Raw genomic sequence first — 18,757 nt, 5'->3', positions numbered from 1 at the left:
CGCTAAAGTTTTGGATCAAAGTGAAAGTTGGGCCCTGGGGGTTTTATGGGGTGATGTATCACGTGGACCGTTCAGATTTTGGACTCACAATTTTTAGAATGTAACTAAGCAAGTGACAGTAGGTTCCACAATTTGGTCAGTTTTAACTTGAGAGTTAATATTTGCCAAGAGCATCCTTTCTAAGTGACCGCATATCAAGTGTGATTTGCAGCCAGAGTATCAAATCACTCTTTATTTTCTTTATTTTATTTTTTTTCTTTGGTAGTTTCAGGGATCCCGTAAATCAAACCGGTTATTATGAGCCACTCAATTTTCTTTTTATTTCAATAAAATAAATCAATTCCTGATTTATGCATTAATGTCAGGTGGGTCGCACATGTATTAAAACAAACGGATGGTTAGGATCAGGTGTTTGTTTGTTTTTTTTTTTTCACACGCCCACGCACTCGCACTGAACCCATGACCTCATGTTGAAATTAACCTGAAAACCAATGGAATAATTTACGATCCAATAACACCATTAAAGTAACAACTATAACTACTGATTATGAACCTTATATAGCATAGAGTCCATGACATGGACAGTTGTAATCATAAAACCTGTTTTCCATGCAGGCCATGAATTTACATTTATACCATCTTATTCACTACACATGAATAACATGTACTGCATATAGGGGTGGGTTGCAACTTGAACAATTGCCAATTACCAAGATTCTAATTTGATCTGAAGGAACAAAATTTCTTTCATTTTGATTGGTTAGCAACCACAAGACATAACTATCCATTGGTGGGAATCACAGCTGGATTTGGATTTAATGCGAAATTTACAGTTCTAACTTCTCCTTCAGAAACGGGATTGGTCCAATAACTGTATCTACATCAATCCACACCACATTAGGATTCAATTCAATTAGGAAAATATATTATGAGAGAGAGAGAGAGAGAGAGAGAGAGAGAGAGAGAGAGAGGATATCTTCTTTGTTTAATGGCCTGGCACAACCTCGGGCCGGGTCGATTATTTTAAATCAAGGCCCAAACCAACAGTCAAGTTCAGGCTGGGTTGAACCCAAGTTGCACCCCTAGAAGTATGTTGGCTTAAAACAAAGGCTAGAAAACAAAGGTCTTCATAATGAGGAATTATAGGATCATCAACCTGATGATACACACAAGATATGAATGCTTTCACATTGTACAATCGTGGCCCATTGTTCAGTGATCCGGCCGTTGGTTTTTTGGCATCTACTATAGATGGCCCACACCCCAAAAATTTCCCAAACTAGAAGATCCTAACCAACAACCTTCGGGCCTTTTTTATAATGTGGAACTTAGCTTCTTCTTCTTCTTCCACCTCTTTTCAACTATGCATTTTCCGGCCCCAAATCAAAAAATTACGCAATGGCCTGGAATCTGGTTTACATTGAAAACCCGCTGCATATCTGCTGGTTGAGGATCCTATAATATGCTACTTTAATGTTTGGATTATCATGATAAATTATACATGGCCATAAACGCAACTGATGTATGTTATTGCACTAAAAGCCACATTGTACAACAATATAATTATTCATGCAAGGCAACAAAAACAAAACAAAACAAAGGGGAAGGGAGGGGGATGAATTTCCCTCAAGTGAAAAACTGGAAAGCATAATCTTACAGTTTTGACCCTGCGCCATCATTGGACAGCTACAAGCAGAACATCATGCTGAAAGCATCATGCACCTTAGAGAAGAATTTCGACGGCAAGTTTGAAACGGGCATGCGCGAAGGCAGCGACTCGGGTTTCTTATTCTTTTTCCTCCTCAGCTGGAAGAACTGCTGCATTACATCTGCACAATCAGTTGCTAGGATCCCACGCCGGATCGTCATCTTTGGATGGAATGGGTGGATTGGACCGCTTCTTCCTTCTTCGCCGCCAGGAAAAAGGCTGCAAAACAACCACATGGCAATTGGCCCATGGGAATCTTATCTCTTCAAACAATATATTGTGCTAATTAGACCTGAAAGTCAATCAGGTGGTGCGGACCCAAAGACTAGGCAGAAAACTCAAAAAGTCAAAGACAATATTTAAATATATAAAATATACAATAATACAGAAAATTAAAATTAATACAAATGCCTAAAAAATTACAAAATATTACTCGATTCGAAGAAGTCAAAAAATAAAAATAAAATAAAAAATTGATGAAAATGAGCTTTTCATCAAGCCGATTCAAAATCCAATTGACATGAGTCACAATCAGCAATTTTTTTAACTATGCACCCAAACAAGTCTCCACAGGAGTCAACATAGCATGCGAGGGGAACATCTGATCATGGGTTAACCTGAGGATGTCCGAACCAAAACTCAGGCTGGTCAATTCTTCCATGGCCCGGCACACGAAACAAAATGATGGCCAAAGCAATTTTCACTTAGCCATTTATGTTTGGTACACTATAGCCCAGTTGATGAGTGGACTGGCCTGATTTTTGGTCCTGGACACAGTGAGGCCATCTAATGAGCAGCTTGGATTTCCATATGTGCTAATGTGGAGATGCGTATTGGGGCTGTGCCATACATGCCCATGACAAAGATAAACAAACACTCCTCCCCTCCCCCCCCCAATATATTCTTGAAAATTAGGGGTGGCAATGGGCCAGGCTGGCCGCCCCAGAAGGGCTAGGCACAGGCTTGAAATCCAGGCCCGGTTCCTGGACACAACCAAACCCATGCCGATGATGAATGGCCCAGCCCGGCCTGGCCCGTTGGCCCTAAAGCATTAATTTATAGGATGAACTGTTCAATGTGCCCTTTAGCCCTGGGTATCTTTAGGCAAGCCCATCAGATGGATGACCTACATTGACGATCTGTGCTCCATCTCTTTCCAACCAACATGCCACTTGTGTAGGATATCTACAACATCAAACAGTAGGCCCCGCCATGAACATAACTTGCCACAAAAATCAGGCAGCTTGCTCATTAGGACCGGCCCTGGCCCAGCCCATTTCCACCCGTCAAAAATGGTATGAGGATATCACTCGAGGGAAAAGAATAGTGTCAGAGAATAAGACTGGCTCAAAACTTCTCAACCTAAATTGGGTGCTTTAACAAAGATGAATAGTGAGCACAGAATAGAATGACTCAGAAGAATGGCTACTAAAATAATTAGACATGAGTAGGGGTCCATGTTCTACCTTTATGGGTGATATTAGAGGTTCGCTAATTCCACATGTCAATCTCTGCAAGCCTGCCTACACATGGCGTGCCAATGCGGTGGACCCCACCTTGTGGACTCCCTGGGCCGAAAACCAGGATGGTCCAATCATTGGGTGGGGCATACATGTTTGTCAACTGGGGGTGGTCAGTGAGTTTTTTTACCAACCATTATTTTCATACCTGTGGCCCAACAAGACCTTTTTTGGGCCAGGGCATCCACATAATGGGGCCCACCTGGCACACAACTTGGATGTGGCAAGATTTGGCACAGCAGGTGTAGGTGGACTCATAGAAGCTAGCATGTAGAATCACCAAAGTTCATGATATAAATTGCATGCATGTAATCATTAATGCTCAATGCCCACAGAGTGCATCACATCTAAACCAGTTTCTGTATTTATTTATTTATTTTGGAAGATAGGTTCTGTAAATGTTGATCATGATTATAAAAGATCTCTCAGGCATGGCCCACTGAAAGCCATCTGATTCCACAGAAACAAATTTAATAGTCTGAATGTTGTAGTGAAAGCTGATTTGCATTTGCCTCACATGAGGATGAAAAAGAAGTAAAAGAAAAGGAAAGAATCCAATGGTTAGTGACAATTGTGTAGATTGCATACCTAACCCAACTGCCATCAGCCCCTAGAAGTTTATTAGGAGCACCCCATACCACAGTATCAATTCTAGCTTGAAGAATTGCTCCAGCACACATCGGACATGGTTCAAGCGTCACATAAAGTGTCGTTTCCTAGAAACATCAGAAAAGAAAGCTATAAAGTGAGAGAGAGAGAGAGAGAGAGAGAGAGAGAGAGAGAGCATCATTCAAAAGCAGCTACAAGTAATATAAAAACACCTTTGTACTGGTGGAAAGTACAAGACAATATGTGATGTTGCATGATAGTTATTATTACTCAATAACTACCTCAGAGTCCTACACTCATCAGACATGGTCCTACATTATTCATGTCAATTAGTAGCAAGCGCTTATATATATCATACATAAAGTAGTTGCAGTCTGTTCCCTTATAGGAACTACATAGCCACTGTTTCTCCTCGTGATTGACACCTTACACTTGATACAGTTCCTAAGATAAGGCCAGCTTCCCTAAGGGGTGTAGGCCACAAAGTGGAAAAGGGAGAGAGAAGAAAAGACAACAAAGAAAAGCGAGGTACTGATCAATTGTAGACTTAAGAACTGTAATCAATATTTTCTTCATGCGCTTGAGGATGACTTTGCATGTTCATTTTTTCAAGTGCTTGGCCGAAGAAGAATGAACAAAGCCTCCTTCGTGACCATTGTGTGCAATTGGACTTGCTCTTTTCACCAAGATCCTAGGTAACAGGGATACCCCATGTTTCTAAGTTGTTGACACTGTCATTAGCAAAGAAACATTGGGTTCTTCATCATCATCATAGCCTTTCTCCCAGCTCTCTGGGTCAGCTTTTAAATGGCAGATAGACAGAAATCATATTTTCTTTCTTTCTTTTTTTTCTTTATATGCTTGAGGATGATGTTCCATGTTTATTTTTTCAAGTGATTGGTTGAAGAAGAATGAACAAAGCCTCCTTGGGGACCATGGTGTGTAATTGTCCTTGCTCTTTTCACCAAGATCCAATGTAACAGGGATACCCCATGTTTCTAAGGTGCCGGCACTGTCGTTAGCAAAGAAACCTTGGTTTCTTCACTATCACCATACTTTCTCCCAGCATTCTGGGTTGGCTTTTAAATGGTAGATTGGCAGAAATCATTTGATTGGCTGCCCACCAAACATCAACCTTCCTCTTTTACCTGGGCTCTTGGAACTGACCACTCAGTTGAATTACTATCACAGCACGTCACAAATAGGCTAAAATAAACCTGCCTAACGACAATGTATCTCATCTCAAGTTCCCTAAGTATCCAAAAACCTATATTTTAGGGGGCGCTTGGATCATAAGTTACTTAAGGTAAGCTACTTATGCCTTAAGTAGCATATCTTGATTTCTACTTATTAAACTAAAGTAATTAACTTTAAAATTAAAATTTTAATTTAAAAAATAAAAAAATTAAAAAAAAATAAAAAAAACTACTTATAATTGATCACAAACCAAACTTACTTATCTCAAATAAGTTACTTATCTACTGCTGTAAGTAGAAAAAGTAACTTATTTGGTGGGATCCAAACGGGCCCTTATTATCATTTTATGCATGATAAGAACTTTTTATTCAAAGAAATGAAAATCATATAAGAAAGTGACTGAATCCCTGATAAATTTGCAGGATGCCTCCCCCTCGACTGCCAAAGAGAGAGCTGGAGTGGTAGCTTCATTTAAAACCAATGAAAACAAACTGTTCAATATAAACACTAGGAGCGATGGCTCTTTACAATCTTTGGACACCCACATGAAAAAATCTGGATAGGACAATTAAATTATTAGAGAACCATTACAAGAATTGAAGAAAATACAAATACCCTCCTCTCTAGGGGCTTTAACTGTGTCTTCTACACAATATTCTTTTGCGTTTTATCTTTTATTCTGGTATGCTAGCAGTATTTATACTCTAATTCATATAGCTTCAATGTTTTCTAGTGATATAGATTATAGACACCTTTTCCTATATCTTATTGTTTATGAACTAATGTCATACAATAAAATAAAATTATGAATGTTGTTATAGACACCTTTTCCTATATCTTATTGTTTATAAAAATATGAACTAATGTCATACAATAAAATAAAATTTAGAAGCTTCAGTTTGATGATGGGAAACTTTTGTTGATCTCCGCATGTATCAGTGTTTGGTTGGTCAATTGATTTATTTAACTATTATTCACCCAAATATATCTCATGCAGTGATTTGGTTAGCTAGTTTAGGCATGCTCCTCAATCCAGTCACCTTAAGGTAGTTCATAGCATCTTACGTTTGATCAAGTTTTCTCCAAGACATGGCATCTTGTCACAATAATCTCAATATTGAAGGCTATTCTGATGCAGATGGGGTAGGTTCACTAAATAATCAACACTCTATGATAGGATACTGTACTTTTTTTAGGCAATCTTGTTATCTGTAAGACTAAAAAGTAGACAATTTCTGCACGATCCAATATTGAGGCTAAGTACCATGCTATGACGAATACTGAATGCGAAATTTTGTTGTAAAAAGGTTTTGTTGCTTAATTAGAATTTCCAGTGAAGACTCTTGTGCCCACGTATTGTGGCAATCAAGTGGCAATTCATATAGCTTCTAATTTCTCTTTTCATGAGATGATAAAGCATATTAAAGTTCATTGTCACTTTGTTCATAAGAAGGTTGCTACTAGCATTATTTCTACTCCCTTTGTTTCGTTTACTGCTTAGCTTGCAGATATTTTCACTAGGGCTCTTACCGATGAAGTTGGACGCATTCTTGGTAAGCTGGGGATGTATGCCTTAGCTTGAAAGTGAGTGTTCATATTTCTAAATTGTGGTCCTTCTCACTCTGGACCATGGGTCATCTCTTATTCTCTTCTTATATCTCTGATTATTTCTTTCTTCTTCTTTTTTTTTTGCCCTTGGTTCCAAGGGTACTTTATGTAATTTGGGACATCACTCAATATAAACAGGAAGGGGGTAGACACCCAGCCCTAGTTAGAGTTTTTTCTCTCCCAAAAGTTTTTTTTTTCCTTTCTGATAACTTTTTTATCTAACTGAAGATCTGGCCCTTGATAGTGGAATGGAGGAACAAGATTTATGTAGCCGACCCCAATTAATTGGGATAAGGCTTGGATGATGATGACGTTGGTGGTGGTGGTGGTGGTGGTGGTGATTTGATAGAAGAGTTTTGCTAAGTGGCCTAAGCCCACATGCATGTATAAGGCAGCACCTCTACACGGCAACACCCTGTGCCAACATGACACATTGGTGAGAGATCAAAGACATCTATTATTGTTTAGATGCCCTGTCCCAAAAATCAGGCCTGTTAAAGTGCCAAGTCATCAAGTGGGTCATTATGTTAGAAATAACTGGACAGATAAGATCAATTTGGCCAAGTTTTCTTAGCCAACCACTTGTTTTCTGGATTGTGACACACCCAATAAGTTGACTGATTTGACTTTTGGCCCAAGGCATCTAGACAATGGAACTCTCCCGATAGATGGTATGGATCTTGCACCCGCATGCCACGTTGGCACATGTGATGGCATGGAGAGGGGTTGACTAACACACGTGGGCTTGGAACGCCTCTTGTTGGACTCTCCTTTCCACACCAACAAGGCAACAACCCCTTTTCCTAAACCCTAAACCCACCACAATCATTTTTAAAACGACACTGGCAGCACCAAGACTGGGTTGAGCTCTCCCTCTTTCCTGCCCTTTGCTCAAAAGGATAGGTGTAAACAGAGGCGACCAGGGGTGAGTTCTCCCTCCCTCCCAAGAAGATGGATTGCAAGGCCAAGTTTTTTTCATGCTCAGGCTTGCTACGCTGGGCCCAAGCTGGGTTAGGGCATTGAGCCTTATAGTATCGGGCCAAGAAGGGTCTAGCCTGGCCCGGCCCGTTGCCACCAAGGTATTCCATAACAGTAATGATGGCTGTAACAGACCGTCGTTATCGTTATGATATGGGCCGTAACAACCATTACGGATTTTTTTAAAAACAATTTCGGCCCTGTTACAGCCATTGCAGACTGTTACAGATCAATTTTTTCGTAATGGTCATTACCTAACGATTCTGGAATACCCTGGTTGCCACCCGTACTTTTAACATTCTTGATGGAATAAAAAGAATATCTTAGCTAACTCAAAACCCACAACAAAGCAAGAACATGTAAAACAAGTATTGATATAGGTCTCGTAGAAATGCCAAGGACTGCACGACGCAGTTATTGGATGTCCACATCATGCATGTTTGACATACTGTAGTTTAGATACAATAGTTGCATTTGACAAGACTGTTATAACTTGCACAACAAACCATCATAGATTCCACCAAATAATTTGTTTGCAGGTCCCACAAGAAAATGCTTACGGATGTGAGTGTGCGACTGTTTCTTCACATCAATCCCGTATTGTAATTTTCATTATGCATTTCTTTGAGGCGACCATTTGACCACACAATGCATGGAATGAATAGTGAAATTTCATTGTGCATTTTCTTAATGCGAAAGTTTGACCACATAACGGACTGAATGAATATTGCTAAAAGGAATTTAATCTAACTAGATAAGTGAAAATCGTTAACTGCTAGACTCCTTACAAAGCATGAAAGTGTTCTTCCATTTCACAACAATTTTAACACCTTTGTTTCTCAATATGCTGGAACTGGAACTAAAAGAAACTCAAATACTGATTGAAATCTCTACATTTCATTTTTGGGGCATTCTTTCATTAACATTTAGAATAAGCTTACTAGAGCTGTTGATTGGCCAGACCAAGGTTGGTTTATAGTTGCACAAAGCAGCAACAAATTCGAGTGCTTGAGGGGGAAGTGTCTGTTTCAAAATGTTAGTAAGGAAGTGAGAGTGGAATCGCAAGCCCGAAGCGTGATTTGAAGTGAGAGTGGCACATAGTTACAAGGATTGTGCAACTGCCGGTTTGTTTAGAGTCGGATTCTGAACTGGTTGGTCCTAGGCCTCCCAGGCTATTCAATACTTTGATTTTGCCCAGCCCAGGCCCTGGCCCGACCCATTGACATCCCTAATGTATATGGTCCTTAAATGCATAAGCACATCATGCATGTTAGAGCAAATGCATCAACACCAAGTACATTGTTTCCACATCAGGAACATCAGATTAGAAATCAAAGAAATGTAGGATAATCAAACAAGAAACCCAAGATCATGACTCGTAGCATATTGTCAATTTATCACTACAATGGAAAATGAGGAAACAGCAAAAAAGAAATACCGCAAGGCGCCAAGTCCGGAGTAAGTTAGAGGCCCCTCGTATACAAATCATTTCAGCATGCGCAGTTGAATCTCTTAATTCCTCCACCCTACAATATACAAATGAATCCCAAGTAAACAATACATTTAAACTCTTCAGATGAAAGGGGGGGATAAGATCATATGAAAGATCTAGAAGCTATTTGTTTACTTACAGATTGCAGCCTCGAGCAATGATTTTCCCATTCTGTACCAGCACAGCACCAACCGGGACCTCCCAAGTATCTGCGGCTTTCTTGGCTTCCAACAGCGCTTCCCTCATAAACATTTCATCAGTTTTCCTCTGCTCATGTTCAAGTTTAAATGCTTCTTCCCACTCATCAAATCTCTCTCTCAAGACTTGCTTATTCCGCTGAAGCTTCCTTTGCTTTGGTTCCTCTTCTATTCCCTCTGTCCTAGAAGCTTTGGTGATCCTCTCTCTCGTGGGTCCTTCCTCTACTTCCATGAAGCCAGACCCCTCAACTATACCAGTTTCCAATATTTCTCCTTTGTCAGTAACAGCTTGTAAGTGTCCTGTAGATGATGATGGGTGGCCCACCAAGGGTGATGAAGAATCTAAGGCCCCCACACTAGAAGGGATATGTTGTTTCCCCTTTTCAAGCTCAATCTGCCTGTCTCCTTTTCCAGATGCAGAAGCGGCACCTCTTAATGCAGGACGTCTTTGTAAAATGCCCGTTGAGGTCGACGCATCGGCTTTGACGTGTGTTATTTTGTCCTGGGAACTCATCGCTTCAGATGCTTCTTGGATTTGAGTCAGACCAGTCCTTTGACTTGGTTGACCAGAAGAATCTTTTGCCAGTGACGGTTCTTTTGGCATGCCTTTTCTTCCCTTTTTGACATTCTCATCGTCATCGTTATCTGGTTCATGGCCAGAAAAATAAGCCTCGCTGTTTAAAGATTCATTCGATGAACTCTGTACGCCTGACTTCACAGGGGAAGTATGAGATTCAGTGCGTGCACCCCAACCTTTTCGAACTATATCGGCAATGTAACTCCAAAAGGAACGGCTGGATCTCCTAACAACTGTGTTTCCAGCACTCGTAAGTGCAGCCAACTCCACAGGTAATGCCGCCGAAGAGCCCTTCTCAGGTGCTTCTGCCACAGAAGGCTCTTGAGAAGACGGGCCCGCAACATCCCACATTTCATCCGATGGTCCCTTTGTCCCGGACTTGGCAGATAATCGCCTTGAATCCTTCTGGATTTCAGAAGTATGTTTGGATATCAGAGACAATTTTTGTGAAGCTGATGCTTCCTGCTGTAGCTTGTCTACAAACTCACCAACAAATTGAGCGGAGGACCTTTCCAAACGATCGACGGAGCCTAGTGCATCATCGGATATATCATCTCTTCTCGTTCTATCATCTAACTCATGGAGAGAAGCCGGAATTTTTCCTTGTTGATGTGCATGTGAACTGCTAGAGCTACCCACCATACTCTCATTAAAAGCCTCCTTCACCGAAACTCTAGATACTAACTGAGATTGTGGTGGTGTCACCATCACAAGCGAATTTCTATTCTCTTCGATCTGCATGCCCATTGGCCTTCGTCTTGCTCCGTGAGCTGAATACAGCCCAGACGATGAACTTTCCACTTGGTCCTTGGTTCTCATTTTTTGTAGCATTTGGGAACTGGAAGAGGCCCTTTCGATATTGCTCTCGTGGGTCTCTGATATGTTGGTATAGGATTGTTTTCTCGACCCACGCTGCCTGATTACTTGTTCGTCTGTTTGGTATTGTTGTGTTCTATCTTCTTGAACCAGATTCATGAGTGAAGTCAAACTCTCTTCTTGATCATTTATTCTCGTTTCAGAAACCCTATTGGAACTGCTCGACCTTTCAGTACCACTTGAATGCGACCCGGATATATTAAGCTCTTGAGACTCTTTTCTTAATTGGGTTTGTCTGACAGCTTGCTGATCCGTTCGAGTGCCTTGCTGTCTCACTTCCTGAACTGAATTCAGAACTAAAGCTGAGTTTTCTTCTCTATCAGTCATTCTAGTTTTGTAAACCCTTTGCGAACTGGAGGCCCTTTCAATATCGATATCATGGATTTCCGATACTTCTGTGAGATTCTGGGACTTCTTTCTTGATCCGGTTTGTCCGATGACTTGTTGGTCTGTTCTCCTGTGTTGCATCCTTTCTTCCCCAATCAAATTCATATCAGATCTTGTATCCTCTTCTCTGTATTGTATTCTTGTGTTAAATTGCTCTTGAGAATTAGAGATCCTTTCAATATCATCCTCACGGAAATCGGATATTCTGTTGAGTGTCCGGGACTCTTTCCTTGATTCTTTTTGTCTAGTGACTCGTTGATCTTTATGAGTAACTTGCTCTCTTTCTCCACGAACCAAGTTCACAGAAGAAATCGAAATGTGTTCTCCATCCTCAATTTTCATTTTGGAGAGGTTTTCACTACTGGAAGCCCTTTGGATGCCGCTATCCCGTGACCAAGATATTCCAGTATCCTTCTCCAACACCTTTATCGAACCCCGTTCAATGTCACTCTCCATCACATCCGATCTCAATCTATCATCCTGCGCCATGGACTCCCCCGGAGCAATTCTCTTTGTTGAGCTTTCCACATAGCATCTATCATCTCTATACTCTTCTCCATCCTCCATTCTCATTTTGGAGCGGTTTTCACTTGTGGAAGCCCTTTGGATGTCACTCTCCTGTGACTTGGATATTTCAGTAAACTTCTCTGACTCCTTTATCGAACCCCATTCAGTATCACTCTCCATTACATCCGGTCTCAGTCTATCATACTGTTTCATGGACTCTCTTGCTGCATTTCTCTCTGTCGAGCTTTCCACAAGGCGTCTGTCATCACTATACTCTTGAATTTGTTTAATATCCTCCCCACAGATGCCCATTCTCACCCGTCTAGTATGGTTTGTATCCCCGCTCAAAGACGATCCAACAGCTTTCCCCTGTTTAACACGGATACGCTCATCCACATTGCTTTCAAAATCACCTGACGACAATGCCGAATAGTATGAAGAACTAGATCTGCCTTTCCTTACCTTGTGACTATCATCCCTCAAAGAATCCTCCCTTCTAGACAGCCTATATCCTTCTTCTGGCTGAATCTTTATCTCACCCTTCGACTTCCTTCCCCAAGAACTGGACTCTACATACTTCTCTTCTCTTCTTGAAGAGTCATCGACTCTGACTTCCTTCTCCTTCTCACAAACACAGCATCTCTGAACACCAGTCTTTGTCGAGCTCTTTGCTGGCAATCTACCACTTCTCTCTCTGGGATCCCTGCCGATGACATCTGTCATCAAACTAAGCATTTCCTCAACACTCCCATTGCTACACGAATCGAACCCATCATTCTCCCAAACCATGCAAGCAATCCTCCTCTCCCTCCTCCGCTCCTTCAAAGGGTGGATAACCTGGAAACCCCGTTCACGATTGCAGGCCGCCGCTGCTGCCGCCAATCGGCAATACCCATTTCCATAATTCCTGCCCAATATCAACCTTCTAGAAGCTGACCACTGTATGAGAGTGGACTGCCTCAACCCATACAAAATCCTAGGGTTCACAGAGAACCCATGGATGGAAAGTGGGCCGCCACAAGAATAAGGACACTCTGTCCTTTCATTCAAACAGTATAAATCATTGAAATAGAAGGACCCTTTGTTCCGAAAGCCCATGGTTGAGCTTATGTATGTATGCATGATGTGGATTTTTTTCTCAATTGATTTTTATGCAGACAATAGGCATATGATAAAGATGGGTGGGATTATGCAGGTATGTGCATCATGATGTGGATTTTGGGTTTATGTGTGTGCATCATGATGTGGATTTTGGATTTATGTGTGTACATCATGATGTGGGTTTTTTCGCTCAATTGCATGCATGATGTTGACTTTGGGATTTATGGGTTCTTGGTACCAGATGCAGACATTAGACATGTAATGCAAGTAGCTGAGCTCATGTATGTATGCATGGCATGATGTTGGTCTTAGGCATGTCGGGTTTTCCTGGTGATGGGTTTTGTGCATCTGATGATCATACATGTATTCAAGATGGTTGTGCTGATGTGGGTTTATGGTTTTTTTATTATTATTATTATTTGCATCAAATGCAAGTGGCACACAAGTATTTGATATCTTTGAGCTGGTGCATGCATGTATGTGTGCAAGATATGATGTCGGGTTCTGGGATTATGGGCATTTGATGTCTGTGGGGTTTTTGCATCAGATGCAGATGACATACATGAGTTCAAGATGGTTTAAGCATTGTGTATGGAGGGATGGATGAACTGATGTGGGTTTTTTAATACGTGTGGTGTTTTTGCTTATAGCAGTCAAGGAGGAGAGCAGATTGAAGAGGAGAGAGAGAGAGAGAGAGAGAGAGAGAGAGAGAGAGAGAGAGAGATATGTGGTTTTTGATATATGGGTGTTTTTTCTTACCCGATTCGAGGACAGTAGAGGCAGGAGAGAGAGAGAGAGAGAGAGAGAGAGAGAGGATTGAGCTTTTTGAGAGGGATGCTTGGAGATGGGACGATTGAAAGAGTGAATTGTGCTTTTCTGAGAGGGATGCTTGGACATGGGACGATTGTGTTGAGTCGGGATGACTCGACTCTACAAGTCTCGAGGCTGCAGACTCATTAGGCGAGTCCGGGGTGAGTCCCTGACTGTGGGACCCACCTTGATGTATATGTTGCATATCCATTCCGTCCATCAGTTTTGCCAGATTATTTTAGATTATTTTCGCAAAAATAAAGAATATCCAAACCTCAGCTGGATTACACCAAAGGAAACGGTGTTCATTGATCATTAAAACCTTTTGTGGGACATGAAAGTTCTGGATAAAGCTGATATTTTTTTTCCCTTAATACAGTTCTGTGTGATTTTATCAACAGGTTGGATGGAAAATAAAAATTAAGGTGGGCCCTAGGAATTTTTTAATGGTGGGCGTTTAATGACCATTGTTTCCTATGGTGTGTTCCATTTTATAATTGGATCTGATTAATTTTGTGCTATAATCGAAAATGATATGGAAAAACTTATGGACGGAGTAGATATACAACACATACATCAAGGTGGACCCCACGGTCAGGGTCTAACCCACTAATCTGTTGCCCGGGACTCCCCTAAACCGCGCCGCGTTTGCAGTGGGAGAGGAACGAGTTTGCTACCGCCCACGCGCGCATCTGCACGAAGCGGCGCATGATAGCCTATCGCGTCCCTAGTGGGCCCCACCTTGAAGATGATCTGGGTAGAAATCATGTTCGCCCTCGCTCGTGGACACTGAAGAGGGAACTCCGGCAGGTCTTCTAATCCGTCCGTTGCTTTTGTAGAAGTGCAAGCTTATGAGCGAGCCAGATCATCTACCAGTGGAGCCCACCTGACTGATCAAATGTTCCCACGTGCCCGTTTGGCATGTGTGACATGTTTAGAGGTACTTGTTGGCTTGGCAAGGGAATTGGAAGGTCCCAGGCCTGGGCAAAATGATCTCGGTGATGATCAACATGATCGACACCGTTGATGTTGATCTGATGGGCGTGCTGCAATAGCATGCCTGAAACCTACGAATTCGATAGATATCAGCCATTCATTTTTTTGCCTTTCCTATCACTGCATGTGGATCGTTCGTGTATCTATATCTTACATGGACACTGCATGATATAATGGCAGTAGGACCGATTTTACACCTGCAATACACATGTTATGCCAATGATACACTGAAACAAGTCAATCATCACTTACATTGCTAAAATCATACTAATACAATGACCTAAACCATCGAAAGATTAGTCATTTAAATGAATGGTTAAAAAGCATTGACAAGTTACTTGTTTGTGATCCTTGCATTTGTACCCATTGAAAGTTTTTTTTTTTTTTTTGCTAAAATATATATTTCAATGGCATATTAAAATGATTCTATTAATAGCACGTAAATACATTGATTTGAGATATTAGAGTTGATTGAATGTCACATATATTCCTATGATTGTAGTGCAAAATTCAATTAATTTTAATTCCTCCCATCTACTCTCATCCAAACACAGCTAAGTAACCCATTTACTCTAATTCATCTGCCCTCTAATATCAATTTCCATTTATCTCTATTTACAAGCTCTTAAATCAGCCTTTATGTAAATTATTGTGTATTTAAATATTTTTACTATTAATTAATTGTTATATAAATTCTAATTGAAGGGAGATTGTATAACCACCACAATAACACCTTTTATGTATGAAAAGAGAATAACTCCATGGGTCCCACCATGGTCCATATGTTTTATTTGTGCCATCCATTCATTTTGCCATATCATTCTAGGGCCATGATCTTAAAAACAAGTAGATCCAGAGCTGGAGTGGACCACACCATAGGAATAACATTGAAATAGTTGGTGTACGGTCTCCACTATTATTTGTGGTGTGGATTACTTGAGCCTTGAATCTGCCTCATTTTTTTGTCCCTTACCCTGAAATGCTACAAATTGCCATGAATGGCATGGATATAACACATATATTATGGTGGGCCCATGAAGTTTTAGCTTTGGAATCAAGAGAAATCCCTCACTTTCAAACACTTGTGATGCTTTTTAGTGTATACATTTATCAATAATTTGAGAGGAATTTTATGGAAATACGTGTAAATACATCTAGGCATTAAGGTATTTTGGTAATTCGATGTATAATTTGAAGTTTACCCATGAAATGTAAATGAGTTTAGATTTTAGCTTCAAACTCCATCATGTTCACCTCTTAACCCAGTGGATGGGTGGATAAAAAAGTGTATATAATAATTTATAACCATTTAATTAGTAGATTTTTCATAATAATAAACATTCAAAATATATGAAGTTATTGAAAATAAGAAATGGCCTCTAGTTTAGTTCAAACTCTTTTCCCGTGACTTAAATAAGTACCGAGCTCTCTATATTATAAAATACTATATATATATATATATATATATATATATATATATATATATATATATATATATATATATATATATATATGAGTATACTTTAGTAAAAATAATAAATTTTAACTTAAAATTAATTCATAAAAAAAATATATTTTTAAGGTGGGAAAATTGTTTAAGGACCAATTTACTGAGGTATTAGGTGACATGTAAAGTTTGTTGATAGCTTTCCAATAACGTACTCATGTGATTTTTCACCGATGTCTTATATTACATCTTTTTTTTTTTTTTTCCATATAACTAGCATAGTCTCCCTCACATGACTCTATTCTTTTTGCTTACACGAACACTCTTACCCAAATGGGAGCAGATTGTATACTAAGTAACTCAATACGCTAAGGAGTCATTTGGGACCATGGATTTAGACCATTTCAAATCTTACATTTATTTGGCACCATAAAGTAATTTGGGATTTCAAATCCCCATAAAGAGGGTTTGAAATCTAAGGTGGAAGTTAAGATTTCATCTAAAATCTTTCCATGAGTTGCATATGTAACATGTGTTACTAGACTACTAATCTATTGAGCGCGTGGGCCATTGATAATATCCCAAAATAATTGGATTGTTTATTGCATCAGGAAAATTACTTAAACATGATTATCTACATACTCCAAACATTGTTTATATAAATCAATAGTTAAAAATTGTTAGTTAGTTGCTCAGTTATGATCCTGTGCTTGTGCCCTGAAGTATATATTTCAGTAGGCTTATTACAATCATTATGCTGAACATTACATACTTGCACTAATTATGTGTATTAAAATTGATTTAGTAATTAAATTTGAATCCTTATAAATATGCTATCCATATCTACTTTTGGATTATAGGGGATTTTGAATCTAGGGTGCCAAACACAGCTGAAGGATTCCAAAATAAGAGAATGTATAATCCAAATATATTCTGAATCCATGTTGCCAAACTAGGCCCAATGTACTTAGTAAACTTTGTAAGGTCCACCTTGATCTACGTATTTTATCCACCATGACCATCCATTTTACCAAATAGTTGTAGCTTGAGCCCAAAAAAGGAAGCATATCCAAAGCTAAGTAGACTATACATGAAAAATGTGAATTAAATGTCTATCATTGAAATTTTATTAGAGGCCACCAATGCTTTGGATCAAGCTGATATTTGTATTTTTCTTTCATATGTGTTTGCGTGATCATATGAACAGGTTTGAAGACAAATATACACCACCATGGCCATAAGAAGGTTTCAATGATGGGAATCACTATTCCCACCGTTTCTTATGGTATGGCTCACTTGAGCTTTAGACATGCTTCAATTTTGGGCTTAACCCCTAAAATGAGCTGGAAAAATGGATGGACAGTGTGGATAAACCACATGCATTGACAATGGGCCTAATAGAGTTTACTCAGTAAGATAAAAGCATACATAAGTAACTTAGTACCTAGTCCTATTTCTACCTCGTTCTTTTCATATAGCCTGCAACTGTCGCCATCTATCTATCTACATCTCCTTTTGTCATGTACTCAATTTCTCTTTCTCTTCCTTTTCCAATTAGTAACATGGGAATGCAAGACTAGGTTTAGGAAATGATGGATTTAAAACAAAGGAAATAATGGTTTGGTAAAGCGTTGCATTTTAGCTATGGATCACTTAGATTTTACCCACAAAGCCATTTAAAGCTTAGATTTTACCTGCTAAATATCCTTACATACATCTATTTCGCTGTGGGTCCCTACCCATGCGGCCATGACTTAGTTGTAGACTCATAACAGTTCCAACTTAAGGTCATGGGTTCAAATACTCATTGTGGTGAAATCCCACCGTAGTGTGAGTGTGTGTGTGGGGTTTGAGTGCACATGTAACAAAAAATAGATAAATCTATCGGCTTGGTCCTCGGGCTTGATTGGCCAACTTGGCTCGATTTGGTCAGCAACTCAGGCTAATTCAAGCCAAATTTGAGCTTATGTGGCATTTTCTCAAACATATGAAGTGCACCTTTAATTTCTCAAGGTTTGCAAAACAACAACAACAATTTATAGGTATTTCATCAAATACTTAATAGGCATCATCAAAATCAAGATCCAAGGCTAGTTTTATTATATAATGTTTGATTTTTGTTTTTTTTGTTTTTTTTTTACTTTTTGTTTTCTATAATAATTTGTTTTATATCCATACCTTCCTCACCATTGGCTAATCTCACGGAGAATGTATTCACCCAAAACAACATATAGTTGAGGCATTCCATCAAATACCCGGTGAGCAACATTAATATCAAAATAACTGAGTCACTAACTAGTTCGATTCAAGTTGAGGTTTGATCTATTTGAGCTAGGCGAAGATCAAAATTTTTCCAAGCTCTAAAATTCAGCTTAACACAGCTCGAACTCATTTTCAAACAGAGTCGAATCGAGCTTTTTCGAGCCGAGTCAAGCAATTTAACTAAGCTAACTCAGCTCATGTCCAGTTCTATGTGACCTTATTAACAGGTTGGATGACAAAGAAACATCACTGGCCCTTAGGAAGTTTTCAACTGTGTACATCATTCTCCCCACTGTTTCTTGTGGTGTGGTCCACTTGAGCTTAAGATGTGCCTTATTTTTGAGTGCTGCCTAAAATGATCCGAAAAATGGATGGACGGCGTGGATAAAGCACACACATCATGGTGGGAACAGACCAAAGAGCTTTGACACCCAGTCGCTGGCTGGTGTTCCGCGTCCAGTTGGGCCGGCTAGGGCAACCAAGCC

At 39.8% G+C, this 18,757-nt stretch overlaps 1 protein-coding gene across 2 annotated transcripts; it reads right to left on the bottom strand.

Annotated features, from left to right (window-relative positions):
- Positions 1 to 1,488: 1,488 nt before the first annotated feature.
- Positions 1,489 to 13,560, bottom strand: LOC131235616 (tRNA(adenine(34)) deaminase, chloroplastic). 2 transcript variants are annotated; one of them, XM_058232873.1, is made up of 4 exons: positions 9,252 to 13,557; positions 9,059 to 9,146; positions 3,817 to 3,944; positions 1,489 to 1,927 (listed from the first exon to the last, which is right to left on the bottom strand). In XM_058232873.1, the coding sequence occupies exons 1-4, from the start codon at positions 12,776 to 12,778 to the stop codon at positions 1,687 to 1,689; spliced, it is 3,984 nt and encodes a 1,327-aa protein (XP_058088856.1). In that variant the 5' UTR covers positions 12,779 to 13,557; the 3' UTR covers positions 1,489 to 1,686. The 2 variants fall into 2 exon arrangements, with proteins under 2 accessions (XP_058088856.1, XP_058088857.1); XM_058232874.1 differs by lacking the exon at positions 3,817 to 3,944 and having other exon boundaries at positions 1,607 to 1,927; positions 9,252 to 13,560.
- Positions 13,561 to 18,757: the final 5,197 nt, after the last annotated feature.

This window comes from Magnolia sinica, chromosome 19 (assembly GCF_029962835.1).
Source record: "Magnolia sinica isolate HGM2019 chromosome 19, MsV1, whole genome shotgun sequence".
Taxonomy (NCBI): domain Eukaryota; kingdom Viridiplantae; phylum Streptophyta; class Magnoliopsida; order Magnoliales; family Magnoliaceae; genus Magnolia; species Magnolia sinica.
Note: the sequence above shows the minus strand (reverse complement) of the source record. Positions and strands in the feature narration are given on the sequence as shown.

Excerpts from the sequence above, each read along its gene's own strand:
- LOC131235616 (XM_058232873.1), bottom strand. The coding sequence starts at position 12,778 with ATGCATACATACATAAGCTCAACCATGGGCTTTCGGAACAAAGGGTCC. Across the intron at positions 9,147-9,251 it reads ATTGCTCGAGGCTGCAATCT|GGTGGAGGAATTAAGAGATT; the intron begins GTAAGTAAACAA and ends TGTATATTGTAG. Across the intron at positions 3,945-9,058 it reads TCCGGACTTGGCGCCTTGCG|GAAACGACACTTTATGTGAC; the intron begins GTATTTCTTTTT and ends TGATGTTTCTAG.